Below are 14,351 nucleotides of genomic sequence, written 5' to 3'. Positions count from 1 at the left end.
TGGATTAAAATTTAGATTTATTTTTTGAAAAATTGAATAGAAAAAACTTATCCCCACCCAGTCTCCACGTTTTTTTTTTATTAAATATTTTTGGTTAAGCCAACGAGTCAATTTTCACGTGCATCGCATTAAATATTACTCGTGGTCCAATCAGAAACGACTCCTACAATTCCCTTGCTCCGAGTGAGGCCCCTCCCCATAAAAGGGCAACCCCTCCCAAATTAGCAGCATCAGAGCCCCGATAGCCGACGCACTTTAATTGGAAAATCTTCTCCTTCGATTGTTAGTAGATGGGACACATCTCCAGTTTGTGCCTGGATCAGACGCCATCAAGGCCGTCAATTTTTCAATCATGCCATCGATGGTGTTAGATTCACGCACAAACTCGTGATCTGTCTCCTCTTGGAAACACCCGATCCTTTCCTTCTTTGCCCCTTGGCCGCCAATTTTCGTCGAACTTTCCCTCTCTTAAATGACCTTTTTATAATTTGATTCAGAAAAGCAGGGAGGGAGATGGAGAGAGATCTGATGGCGTCGGGCGCAGGAGAGTGGTCGACAGCGCAGATGGATGACTACGAGACGTTGATTTCGACGACCGATGTGGAGCTCTTGAAGAGAGCGTGGCGCAACGAGAAAGCGGCTCCTGAGATCCTTCCTTTCGAGGAGGCTTTAGTTAAGAGAGCTAAAGAGCAGATCCAGTTGATGGTATTTTTCAATCTCAAAACCCTCACTCTCTATTTGTTTCCCGTGAAAATCTAGGCTAATGAAAACTTGCTCTCAAGTTTTAGGACATATATTTAATTGTTTCTTCTCCTTTAAATTATTAACTGAAATGCAAAAATGTTTCATGACCTGGAATTTATTTTGAAAATTTGTTGAAGTTTAAATTGTTGAAAGAGAAATTAATCTTAATTGAATAGTTGTTTGAACTAATTTTGAGGTTAAATTGAAAATTAATCAATTTAAAAATGCACTTTAAGCTTTTAAAAGCTTATGGCGATTTAGTGCCTAAATTTTCTCAGGACTTCGAACCATACAACAAATAAAAATCATGTCAAGTAAAAGTTACTGTTTGGAAAGGAGAGTTTCGCTAAGAATCTATTTGATGATTTGTGATCCTCGCACTACTAGTTAGTTTGCTAATATATCTTTTTTGAGACTGCATTGATGCAAAAATTTGCAGGAAGAAACGGTAGATGAGTTTGCAGAAACTGGTCATGATCCTCTCATTGCATCACTCTATCAGATGGACCTGGACAGGGCTCAGTTTTTGCTGAGATCATATCTCCGGGTTCGGCTTCAGAAGGTGGCCTTCTAACTCTGTGTGTGTTTGTCCATCTGTTTCCTTTTGTTTGTCTCTAAAGAATGTGTTGTTCGAGAAAGCTGAAAATGATAGTAATATTCATTGAATGATGCAGAGGAAAATCAATAGAATCATAATCTGATTCTGCCAAGACTACCATTTGCTCATATCCTGTATGATTTGCGTCATGAAATATCTTACATATTCTCATTTGTTTTCTGGGTAATGTTAATGCAGATTGAAAAACTCATGTTTTATATATGGAAAAGTGATACTTATCACCACCGGCTTTCTACAGAAGAGGAAAAGTTTGCTGAAAGGTCAAGGCTTCTCAGAAGTCCTTTTTTTATTGTGAAGACATGTCCATAGCTTTATTTGGATAACTTTGTTTAAACCACCAAAAAAGTTCTTTGAGATAGCTGAGCTCCTAAATGCATCCCACAGTTATTTTTAAAAATTTGATTTCATGTTTGCAGGTGTATTCGTGATATTGGGAAACATCTTGAAGAAACTGTTCTGTCAAAATTGCCTGATAATTATCAGTCTTTATTAAAGCAATCCATCATCAGTGAAGAGGATGATATGGGTAATTCTAATTATCTTCTTCTCTAACTTTTGCACTCTCCTGTTAATGCATCAATATTTTTGTACATGTGCATATTTGCTTTCAAGTTAATAGCACTTGGTTGGAATGACAAGAAGAGGAAAACATTCAAGTTGTTCACCCAGAAAGTGATTGGTATATAAGGACAATTGTGCCTTAAAGAGTATACAGGCTTGCTGCACCTTGTCAACTAGTATTAGTTATTCGATAAAAATCTAGAAATAAATGTTATGAAGAAAATAAAAAAGGAAAAACAGGAGCTTCCACCTTGTTTTAGCAAAGATATATATGGTGGAAAATTTGGAGTGGGGTTAGCAAAGATATATACATTGGAAAATTGGGAGGGGGAGGGGGAGGGGGATGGGATGATTTGTCTAACAGAAGAAATTGTGAATACAAACCAGCTTGTACACCGTAGTCAATCATTTTGCCTTGCTGATTTGTATATCATATGCTTTGCCTTCATGTCAGTGTTCCTGTTCAACTGCAATAGATTGCAACTTGTTGTTTTTTATGTTTACCTCCTGTATTTTGATTATGTGACAGATATTGTATAAGTTTTTGTTTTTTGTTTTTTTTCAGAAATTGTTTTCAATCCAAGTATTTGGCACTTGTGCTTTCCTGTCAACTATCTCCTTATTTTCATTTATGTTAAGTGTATATTTAAGCAAGTAGCTAACTTAAGGTTGATTTACACTATGCTATAGTTTTCACAGTTTTGACACACATAGAGGCCGCTCATTGACTGCAATGTTACGTGTACTTTGATTATTGATGATTGGTTTATGTCTATGATTGCAGTTCCAGAGCCACAATTAGATACATTTGTTGTTGCCAAATGCCAGAGAGCTACAAGACCTTTGTTCCTTGATGGCAGCAGGCAATCTGCTGGCTTTGACAACAGGCAAGTTGCTATTCTCACTTGTTTGTAGCTTCTGCTCTTAGAAAAAGTAAAACTACTCCTTTTGGTTACGAACTAACAATCTGTATCATTCACCTAGCAGAGATGATCACTTCCAAATGGTGCCCGGAGATTTATGCATTTTGCGTTACAGGCCATTTCAAGAGGAACTGATGAGTGGAAATATCAGTTTAGTATGAGGGTCCATGAGTAGCATCTGTTGTAAGTCGGTACAAAAACCAAGCTTCTTCCGCACCCCGAAAAACATTCCTTTGCTAGTTTTGCCTGCTGTTCTTGCGAGCATCTAGTAAACATAGTCGGTTGAAACTTGTAACACGTATGATGATCAAAACGCTTCAAAATTTATGTTAAGGATTTTTGCTTTCTTGTCTCCGTGCATACAGATGTCGTGTGGCTCGAACAGTATTATGTAATGTTTATGGAAAGCTCATAGTCCTTTGTCCTTCCGGACTTGAAACCCAGGTTTGAATATCTGTGAGATAGCTCTAGCCTTTAAGATCTCTTCCGGCTGAGCGTCAGGATAATAATAGTCAGAGTCCTTTGCTTAGCAGTTAGCCGCAAGATTCGTTTTCATTAGGTAGTGACTAGTTGTTTTACAGCTAATCAGTCGTTGGACAATCAAAAAAGTTAATTAAACGCATTGACCAAACTAGGAGTCAATTAACAATTCCATGTTTGTTGCTAATAGCTTTTCTGTCAGCATTAAAATACTCACCTTTTGGCCTTTTGCCCCATAATTAATTAAGGTTATGGAACGTTAATCTTGCTTTTGATATAATGTGGCAAAACTAAATTAGCAGGAAAAAACAAGAAAAAGGAAAAGAATAGACAAGAAACAAATCATTTTGGTTTTACCCTGTCTTATATTTTACATTATGAAAATGATTTCCTTGCAGAAGAGAAAAGATGAGCAAGAAGATTTCGTGTTCAACAGTTATTGTTATTTGATCCATCTTTACAACTAGAACACAGAGGAAAAGTGTTTAAACATTTTACCCAGCGAAATCAACGGCCAAAATCTTAAGCAAACCATCGAAAGAAACGCCTTCATTTTCATCACCACCACCCAATCGGATCATAGCCTTGATATCTTCGTCGCTAGCAGAAAACCCAGCCCAGTTCATGTAACTTTTCAAATCTTCATGGCTCAATCTCCCATCTCCATCCTTGTCCATGACCTTAAAAACATCTTCCATCACCCCGAAGCCTCCTGCCGCCGACGCCGACGACGACCTCTTTCCGCACCCTCCGAGAACACGCTCGAACTCCTCGTACTCGACGAAACCATCCTTGTTCGAATCCGCCAAAGAAATCATCGTCCCGATAATTTCGTCATCGTCGAAACCGGTACCGTTCGAAAACCCCGCGTAAAACCTCCTCAAATCTTCTCTACTGATCTTCCCGTCACGATCTGCGTCGAGAACCTCGAATGCCGACCTGAAATCCGACACCGAGCTGGTCTTCTCCGGCCGACTTAAGTTTCTCTCCGACGGACACATGGTTACTGTTTTCTATTTCCAGCCAACAGCAAGCAACCTTAAAAACACAAAACAAAACAAAACAAAGAACAACAGCTAGCGTTGGTTCTTGGACAAAGGTTTCGGCCTTTAGAGGACGTTCGGTTCGAATATATAGAGGGGCAGAGAGGCAGAGGCAGCGACGTGAGAGTGGGACCCCGTAAAATTGGAGACTCTGGGGGATGGGGCCACGTGGGATGTTGGCATTCGATCATACGTATGGAGTGACGTCATGTGGAGATTGAACTGAGGGTCGAAAATTGAGGTTTCTGATCTCAGTTGGCTGGTAGGTGGTCAGAGCTCACGTGGGAAATTGTCTTTATGTTTCAAGAGGTTTGAGGCTGTAATTGCAAAAGAAAAAAGCAAGAGTCGAGAAAGTTCACAAAGCTTACAAGAATCATGCCTAGCTCTCCTGCTTGGCAATCAAGAAAGTACCCATCGTGAAAATGAAGGGTTTGGAGGAAAATAATTTAATACTAGTTAACTTGTTTGTTTGATTAACACAGAAAACTCCCCTTCCAACATATTCATCAATGGCAGCAGGAAAGTCAAAGAGATTGAACAATTCTTCAAGTACTAGTCCACTATGGTTGAAACCTTGCCTATCAAGGAAGTTTTCTATTAGTCTATCAAATTTTTTTGTTATCTTGAGAAATTACAAGTTACATGTATTCTTTAAATCACAAAAAAGTTTATTTTTATCTATATTTCATTATCTTTATCTACCAATGAAGTACCTTGGGTTATCTTATTTTTAATTTAGTGATTAATATATTATCTTAAAAAAAGATTAAAATTTAAGATAATCAATATTTTTTTTAAGAAAATATCTTTTGGTTACAAATATTTCGGAGAGTCCAAAGAAAGACAGGAGTTGTTCGCAACCCTCTTTGTCAAAGTTGGTGCAATTTAGTGCAGAAAACGAGTTGATTGGGGGAGGGGGACCCTCCTTTGGAATCTGCTTGGTAATTGGGGTATCGGATTCCACCCAATGATATCCAAGGAAGTGGCTCATGGCTAACAAAAAAGGAAAAAAACAAAAAATACCATGCCATCCATGATTGATCCATTCCTTTCGTTTCTGTCTCTAAATGTTTTTTTTTTTTTTGTAATTTTACAAATACTAAAATAAAAATTTTGAAGTTATGGATTTTATGATAACTTTTTATGTAAAATACTTCATCTTCGTAAATTTTAATCGAAATTTTAAACAAATTTATTGGTTAATTAATTTTCGAAATAGACACTTCGTTTCAAAAGTGTAAACATCATTAACAGAGATTATGAAAAAGATTAAAATATTATTTTTTTATTAATTTAAAAATTATTATCATATTTTTTGAAAGAAAATAGAGAGTTTTTTAAAATTAATAAAATTATATAATAGTAACTTTAAAAATTAATTAAGAGTAAAATTATCTTTTTAATATTGCAACGTCATCAAATAGACGAAAATATTAACGATTGACTAACGGCTGAACTTACGTATCCAACGAAAAATAATTTTTTGGAAAGAAGTGTTTATTTTAAAAATTAATAAATTTGTGTAATTTCGATCAATACTTAAGAGGATGGGGGTATTTTATCAAAAAAAAATTTTAAAAAAATTTATAATACAAATATTTAATTTGTTTAATATAAAAAATAAAAATATTAAGACATTAAAAAAAAGTGAAAGAGGAGTAATCAATTCAAGCTATAGGTGAGCAAAGAGGCTTTTGCTCCATTAACGGAATCTCCTATTCTAGCTATTGTGGTACCATTTGGGCAAATTAGGTCTGCCATTAAAAGAATTTGATGATTTTGGGTTGAAAGGTTAATAATCTGTATGAACCAATCACAGAACAAAAAGGCTAATCTCCTACAAGCAATTTAGATCTCCATTGTCTCACTCAATTGGGAAAATTAGAAGGTGGGATATGTCAATCACAGATTCCAAGTGCAAACATGAAGCATGGAACAAGGTCTCTGATTCTCCAATGCATTAAAACTTAATTATTCTGCCAATAAATTATCCTTCACTCAAGTCATTCTCTATTGAGACTACACTTCAAGGTGGCCAGAATGCTTGGGCCAGTTGTTATCTTCAATGCTGCAGATCCATTTGGGCTCGGAGCCTTCCACAGGGCTTTGGGTTTTAGGGTGGACAGGGTCATATTGTAGGATGTGGGAGGAGATTTTCGGTAACTCAACCCTCAGCTTCAAAAACCCTAATCCGGTCTCCCAGTATATAAAATTGTTTCCGACTCTATTTCCTGCGACGGTCACAATAAGCAGGGTCTTTCTCTTCTATGTTGTTCTTTCTCAATCTCTTGAACGATTTTCTGCCTCTTGATGGGGTCTCTTTAATCTGATAATCAGAGTTTCCAGGGAAGTTTACCCATCAATTTTTTGTTTCCAAGCAAAAGAGGCATAGATTGTTTGCAGGAATGTTGAGTCACTTCGCCTTTGATCTGTCTTACCAGGCGCAGTGAATAGTTATCCTGCCAAATCCCTTCTCTTCCTCCATGAATCTTCTGTAAAACAACATCAAAAGAATTTTCCTTCCTGAATATTTTCTGTCAAAGTCTTTTTACACTTATGCTTTGAATCATGGGCTCCGATGATGGCATGATATCTTTGAGACCTGATCGTTTGTTTCGTTTGATGACAACTGCAAGCAAAATCGCTGAGGACCCCTTTTTGAACAATAAATTTCTCTTCTTTTTTTAAGCAATTGGATTTTCGTTTTTGAGAATTTTCTTTTATTCTGCTTGATGCTAATGTAGATGATGAAATATGCACTGGGCTCTGAGCAGTTCAATCAAAACTGTTTAATTTGATGGACATTGCAGCCTAGAAAGCTTGTCTGATACTTTTAGCTCTTCCACCCTTTTATCTTTTTTGTTGCATTGGTCTGGTTAGAACAGTGAAAGATTATTTCCAATGAAAACCTGAAGCTTTGGATGAAAAAGAAAAAAGGATGCAGATAAGTGAAACTAGCAATTTTGACTCTGAATTTGAAGGAAGTAAGAAGCATCAATGCTCCCCTGTTAATCATTTAAGAAACAAAAATTAAAAGAACGAATTTGCTAAAATCCTGAAAATAGAACTGTCCGGGAGACAGGCTGTGACCCTGATCCAAGGACCCCGGAGCACAAACTCTCCAGGATCCGTTCTTGGGGACGCATAAAACGACGTCGTTTACACCTCTGAATGTGAGGCACCCTGTACCCAATATGAACCATACTTCGAGTAATTCGGATTCGACTTCGACTTATGTCAATCTACTTCAAATGAACAACTTCGATGAGTTTTTTATTTTTTTCTTTTAATTTGATGAAATGGGCATGGTGCTGGTTCAAGCTTCAAGCAAATATTGAAAATTTCCTTCTAGGATTTAACAAATCCATATAAGCATATAGAAATGGTAAAAAATGTTTACTCAGGTTTCTCTACAGAAGCAACTGCTATTCATATTTTCCTGAGCTCGTAAGGCAATTGGCTTTTACTACCATAAATATCTAATCAAGACACCTTCAATTGTGAAGTTACTAAGCAGACATCGAGTCCCGAAGTTTTAAACCGACATGCTCTTACCTTCAGAGTCACCATCATGGCGGATGATGATCACACCATAGTTTTTCTTGTGGTTCGATTACGATTTGGGGCAACCAAAGGAACAGAAGTTTAAGCGAGAATCAGCTATCTGTTAGACTATGTGATGGTAAAAGCAAGCAAAGAAATGCTAGTTTACAAAACTTTTTTCTTTCCTTTTTTTTTTTTTTTTGGGTTTCTCTCACTGAAATATATCTACTAAGCAAGTTTGCCATCAAAAGTTCTGAAAATTCCAGGTAAGCTTTTTGACCTGTTTTCAGCGACCAGGCGGAGACGAAAAGAAAATGACGACAAAGTATACGAAAAACCCAGCAAGAAGAATTCCCCCGTAGACAAAAGTTTGAGAAGAATGCACTGGATATTTGAACTCAATTTGACAGCATCTCATTTTATCTTTCTCACTGGTCAAAACATTTTGAACGTACCTGCATAACAAATGATGCAGAACAGAATGATAAATACCTACTCAACACTATACTACATGAAACACCGAAAGAGAAAGAAAATATGTCTAAATAATTCATGAAGTCATACTGCTGGCGAACTTACTGCTGGGTAAACATGGTGCTTTGCAAAATGTCTGAACTATTCAAATGTGCATCTCGCAATCGGTGGTCATACAACAAAGAAGAAAGATCAACAAGTTGTTCCTCAAGGTTCTGTTATAATCACGAAATGGGTAACAAATTAAAACCACACAAGTCAAATAGCTCGATCAGTTACTTAGATCAGTTGTGACTTACATCTGAGTATTTCTCCAATCGCTCAACTAATTCACGTGGGAAAGGTTCAGGCATGTTTGTTGTTTTCTTGTAAAACTTCTCCAACCATAGCTCAGTAGTGGTCTTGTTCTTCTTTCCTTTCACAGGTTCACCAAGTGGGGTCTTTAAATATTGAGCAGCAAAAGATTGGACAGCCTGAAGAAGTTAAGAAGGATTCAATAAGTATCAACTATTAGACCAAGAAAGAAAAAATTACTACCAAATTACACAATCAAGGATTGGCCAGATGAAGGTAACATCACCTCAGATGTTTCACGAATGATTCTGAGAGCAGAATCTACACGTGCATAAATCATGTTTCTCTGCCAACAAGATGTAATGCATTTCAGATGTAATGCATTTCAGATGCCATTGTCCATTAGAATCTACTTGAGAACATTTAGATATACCTACTGAAGTTGACAAGAAAACAAGAAACTACAATGTTGCTTCAACCAAATAAGACATCAAGTTGCAAAGTGCAATCTTAATGCCTCAGTAGGCTTATGTCTCATATGTGATATTCACAGAATTTTAACATGACGGTAGTCTTACCAGTGCGGCATCTTGAAGCATTTGACTGATTTGAGATGTATTTGAGAATGGTCCAAATGGGTGACAACCAGCAGCCCAGAGCCAATTCACAACAGGTCTTTCATGTATATGAGAAGCCTTTTCATATGGTGCACTCAACCCACCCACAGCAGAAGCAAGCCCAGCTAAAATGTGGCGCTGTGCTTGTGATGGAATAGCATGCCTTCTTTCTGTTTCAGACACATAACTGGCCAAAAGGACATTGCAAGACACAAGAAAAAAGAGAACACGAAAGAGGCGTTGGAAAGCTCCTGAGTCTAGCAGAGTCATATATATAAGAGAGCTTAAAATAATTCAAAATAAACTGCAAGACTTTTCTAAAGGCAAGATCTAACAGTTCTGCTCACCTCAGAGGTATCTTTTCACTTTGGTGCTCAAGTACTATAACAACATCATTGCTAGCCCAAACAAGGCTGTCATCCTCCATCATAAGTTGTGGATCCACATCAGCTAATGATAGCACAAAACTGCAGAAAAGTAACCGATTTGTGTCTTATGAATAGCTCTTCTATCCAGTATACAAACTAAATTATCCACGATATTGTAACACAAATGCAAAGAGTTAATTCAAATATATACACAAATTATTGGACAGTTCTCTATTATAAATTTATAGAAGGCTATTATGTTAATAATATGAAAACAAGAAATCAGAAACAAGTGGCATTGCTGCCTGAGCAATAGCTGTTCTAATTTAGTGAAGAGCATAAAATTGTATAAAATATGAAGCTACAAAAATGTACTACCCATAAACTGGGGGTTTCTCCAATGTTTTGTAGCAAAAGATCATAAAAGCAATTCACTAGTTAATCTCCATTATTATAAAATGGTTTAACAGTTTGATGAAATAATGAACAGATTGCAATTAAAACCATCATGATAACCACAAGGCCACAATTTTCTTGATGCTGTAACTAATTATCCATGGCTTCCAAATTCATATGTAGAACAAATAACTGAGGCTCTTATTTTGATATTTTAATTCTTAAAGACTTCATTAAGCGCCGGAAGACAACACACAAACTATTCAAATTTAACATAGAACCTGTAAACACCAATTTAACCCAATAAACAAAGCATCAATTACAAAATAAAAAATTATCAACTAGGATAAAGAAAACCCTGTCATATGTGTTTCTTGCATTGAAATATCTTATCAGACAATTTGGGCATGATCGCAAATGCAATAGGTAGGTCTACTCACACAGGAATAACTCTAGTTCCATAAGTTGGGTGCAGATCCCCTTTTTTCATTTGTTTCTTCTTTTTTTTATCCTTGCCACTTTTCGAGTAGTAAGCAGCCCAGAGAGGTTTATGCTTCAGAACCGAATCAGTTGAACCCTCAGATTCATCCATCCAGTGCTGCTGAAAATAAAATTCATGTTAGGGCAACAGAGGAAAGGATAAGAGAGGGAGAGAAGCATGGGTGGAGAGAGTGTTTAACCTCAAACAATGCAAGAGAAAAGTTCAACTTACAAAACCATTAGACATACCAAAAATTTATAGTTTGTTCAAACAAGTAAACTGACCTGGCGAAGGAAAAACTTATTTGAAAGAGATGGGTCAGCCATTTCAAGCAAACCTGCAGCAAGCACATCTGCAGAGCGTTCCATCTCCTGTGATGAGCATTGCCAGTAAAAAGCACATAAAATAAACATAACAATTCATCAGTATCCTAAGAAAACTTACTTCAAGAGACAATGATAAGAACAAGTGAGCATTGCCAATAAATATAACCAGCCATCCTAAGAAAACTTACTTCAAAACACACTTACAATGACAAGTATCAGAGCAATTAAGGCCAGACACATTGATAATGTGTAAGATAATGAAAGTAAATACTCTTATAATGGAATTGGGCTAAAGAATGGAGAAAAAGGAGGAACTCACTTCTTTAAGAATGGCACCATCCAAATATGTCTTGGTATGAACATGGAAGCGTCCATCCTTCTTTGTTTCTTGCAAGGAATGGCCGCGCATAGCTTTTGACACAGCAATAGCCAACTTCTCATGACGGTGCAATGCATGTGACCCCCCAATAATCACTACTTCTTGGTCATCATGAACCAACTTCTTCACCTGAAGAATAGAATACCCACATATGAGCCCCCAATCCCAACATTTACAATTTAGAAACTCATCAACTTAGCTTCTTGAGCATCATGTAAGAATAACTATAATGCCTTCACAGAGCTAGAAAAATCAACTCAAGCAATTGCTGATTGTACTCAATGCAAATCAATGAGAGTTTGATCCAACTACTATAAACTGCAGTATTTGGGACGAATATTCTTTGCTTTTAATCAGAAGGTTTTGAAAGTAGCCTCCTATGACTAAAGTATGGTGGAAGCAAGTAGTTAATCAGGGTATCAGTTACCACCACTCCAAAATCCAGTAAAATTTATCCAGATATTATTCCAGATACTGAGACCAGCAAAAAGTGCTAAAACCAAACTTTACAAGCATAAGCAGATATAAAGATGCCATTCCAGAAAAAGTTAACTTGCCTCTGCTTCAATTGCCCCAATATCGATGCTGTAATTATGACCTTTTTCCATAATATTATATCGATTATGGTTTTGGAGGACAATTATAGGTATAAGCAACCTTGTGGTCAGATCAACAGTTTCAAACCTGAGTTCACCAGGGACAAACAAATAAGCAGGCTACAGGAAAGCATTAACCCAGTAAATATGACATGCTAGCAAGTTGCTGAAGCTGAATAGCATGATTTTTAAATCATAATCAAACTATGCTTCCATCTTTAATCTTTAAGAACCATTAAAAATGCATGTATTAATCAGTGAATGAAGATAGTGTAAAATTACCTAACATCTGGAGCTATAACATGCTCAACTGTGGTTGCTATCAAAGCAGCAAGATGTCCCATGAAATTATCATGGGTAGTATGATCACTGACAGCAGCCAAACCCCTAGGAAGTATCATACTCCGTATACGTGGCAATGTTCTAGGACTGACACTGCCCTCTTCAGTTTCAATCTTTCCATAAGTGCAAGGGCCAGCAGAGAGGTCGATCACAACAAATCTGAGCAGCAGAGGCAGAAATGAGACCCAGAGATAGAGGTGGCCAAAAAAAGAAAAAACAAAATAGAGGTCACACAATAGCTGATCGAGGAGTGGAATGTTTATACTATCAAATACCTTCTAACTATTTAGACCTAACATTTCTTACTCATAAGAATATTCTGATGGTTTCTCCATATATTAGGGACTCAAAAGTTAAACTTCTTTTGACAAAATAATGCACTTGAAAACAGACCTTCCAGAGCCCAGCCAAACTTGAGATGCTCCTCCTCCATTGTATCGGTATCGATAAATGTAGTCTCCCTCTTGTTTTTTCATATCTTCCTCAGTCAGTGGGGTAAGTTTGCTATACATCAAACTATCAAGATCAATCTCCTTATTCCTAGGATCCATTCTGACCTGAAAAGAAGCAGAACCGTTCACCATTGCATCAAAAAGGAAAAATTCAAACCAATGCAGCAGTGAAAGAACATACTAAGTCACTAAGAATAATAAAAAAAAATGGTTAAGGAATTTGTTTAAACTGTTCTAGACATGTGACATGGATCAAAAGCAATACCAATATCAGCAAACTTTCATACAGATAAAGCACAGATTTGAAATTTGAAAATCAGAGTTAGACTATACCTTGTCAAAGTTAACAATAAATATAGCAGTTGGCACAGGTCTATCCATCTCTTTAGCAGAATACCCCCCATTATCTATGTCAAATATATATGAATATAACTTTTGGAATATTGGCTCCACAGCTGTTGCATCCACCTCAAATAGGGGCACCTCTCTCCCAAAATCAGACTAAGATGTGAAAAAAGAAATTTAGAACTTCATTTTTAAAGGATTCAATACACTGAATGTTCCTTCACACTTATGAAGCAATGCAGTTACCTCTCTTGCAGTACCAGCAGGAACCATGGCCTCTTTCAGTGCTTTCTCAAGCGCAATCAATTCTGGCTGTCCTGCCTAGAGTACAAAACATATGTGAGGAAAACAGTAGCGAAAATAGCGACTCAGTTCAGATCTCTAGCTGAAATCTAAACAAGTAGTAACAATTAAGACCAGAAAAATAATGAAACATGTGCAAAAGGAATGGAAAAAGCTTACAGGAAATGTATTATATACAACATGATGCTTTATATCAAGGGGCTCCCCGGTCTCTTGACAGGAAGGCCTGTGGGAAGGAAAGCTCACTCTCAGAAACTCCTCCAATTTCGGCGCATCCACCGTGTACCGATAGCCACCATCTCCATTGAGACCAATTAGCACCACATTCACTTCGAGTGGAACCTGAAACGGAACCTGCACAAGACAACCTCTTCTAATCATAATCAGAGATGAGCAAAACTAACCTAACAGCCGCTAGCTCTTAAAGTATCTAGAAAGCAATTCGAATTTGGATTAACCTTTTAGCAGAGATCAACTATGTAGCTCAAATTCTGTCATTTCGAATCCTATAATATTCGTATCTTCAAAGTTATGAAATGATATATAAAACGCTAAAACTCTAGATGATTTCTAGAGAAGAAAATTTGGCGTCGAAACAGTTGAAATTAATTTCTCTACTGATTCAACAAGATTTTAGAGCGAGAATGGGATACCTCGGCACGCGTGTGGAGCATACGGCCAACATCGGATCGGACGCTGTCGCGGACGTCGAGGAAGGCGCTGTGGTGCCAGTGAGGGTGACCGGGGTCTCTCTTGAACGCTTGTTGAGCAGACTCGGAGCGAGTCGCGAGTCCACTCAGTGCGAAGAGAATCCACGCGCAAGCTAACAAGTACGATAAGCTTGATCTTGATTCCATCAGCTAAAAAAATTTCAGCGAAAAGAGAGAAGAATCGATGAAATGCTAGGAGTATTCAATTTTCTATGAGCTGACGTTTCTTCGCCATGGTCAGAGAGTGATGGTTTTTTGCTTTGATTTTGGTGACCGGTGATGACTCTTGCTAGACTGAATCGTGAAATTAATTTTTAATTTTCCAAAATGGTCCCTGCTTTTTTCGATAAATTAC

The 14,351-nt window shown here is 37.2% G+C and overlaps 3 protein-coding genes across 4 annotated transcripts; 1 reads left to right on the top strand and 2 right to left on the bottom strand.

Annotated features, from left to right (window-relative positions):
• On the top strand, window positions 244-3,275 carry LOC18603672 (DNA replication complex GINS protein SLD5). Its single transcript, XM_007035768.2, has 6 exons — window positions 244-705; window positions 1,184-1,306; window positions 1,541-1,623; window positions 1,780-1,889; window positions 2,709-2,811; window positions 2,912-3,275. Exons 1-6 carry the CDS (start codon window positions 514-516, stop codon window positions 3,006-3,008), a joined length of 708 nt encoding a protein of 235 aa, XP_007035830.2. The 5' UTR covers window positions 244-513; the 3' UTR covers window positions 3,009-3,275.
• Window positions 3,655-4,443, bottom strand: LOC18603671 (calmodulin-like protein 3). Its single transcript, XM_007035767.2, has one exon. The coding sequence runs from the start codon at window positions 4,326-4,328 to the stop codon at window positions 3,822-3,824; it is 507 nt and encodes a 168-aa protein (XP_007035829.2). The 5' UTR covers window positions 4,329-4,443; the 3' UTR covers window positions 3,655-3,821.
• Window positions 7,703-14,295, bottom strand: LOC18603670. Of its 2 annotated transcripts, none has more exons than XM_018120106.1 (16): window positions 13,940-14,295; window positions 13,446-13,640; window positions 13,230-13,304; window positions 12,972-13,139; window positions 12,580-12,743; window positions 12,127-12,345; window positions 11,806-11,932; window positions 11,189-11,377; window positions 10,828-10,914; window positions 10,503-10,663; window positions 9,646-9,765; window positions 9,260-9,485; window positions 8,968-9,027; window positions 8,687-8,860; window positions 8,493-8,602; window positions 7,703-8,368 (listed from the first exon to the last, which is right to left on the bottom strand). In XM_018120106.1, the coding sequence occupies exons 1-16, from the start codon at window positions 14,141-14,143 to the stop codon at window positions 8,200-8,202; spliced, it is 2,448 nt and encodes an 815-aa protein (XP_017975595.1). In that variant the 5' UTR covers window positions 14,144-14,295; the 3' UTR covers window positions 7,703-8,199. The 2 variants fall into 2 exon arrangements, with proteins under 2 accessions (XP_017975595.1, XP_007035827.2); XM_007035765.2 differs by having other exon boundaries at window positions 10,503-10,660.

This window comes from Theobroma cacao, chromosome 4, assembly GCF_000208745.1.
Source record: "Theobroma cacao cultivar B97-61/B2 chromosome 4, Criollo_cocoa_genome_V2, whole genome shotgun sequence".
NCBI classification, from domain to species: domain Eukaryota; kingdom Viridiplantae; phylum Streptophyta; class Magnoliopsida; order Malvales; family Malvaceae; genus Theobroma; species Theobroma cacao.
This window is presented reverse-complemented; position numbering and strand designations above follow the sequence as displayed.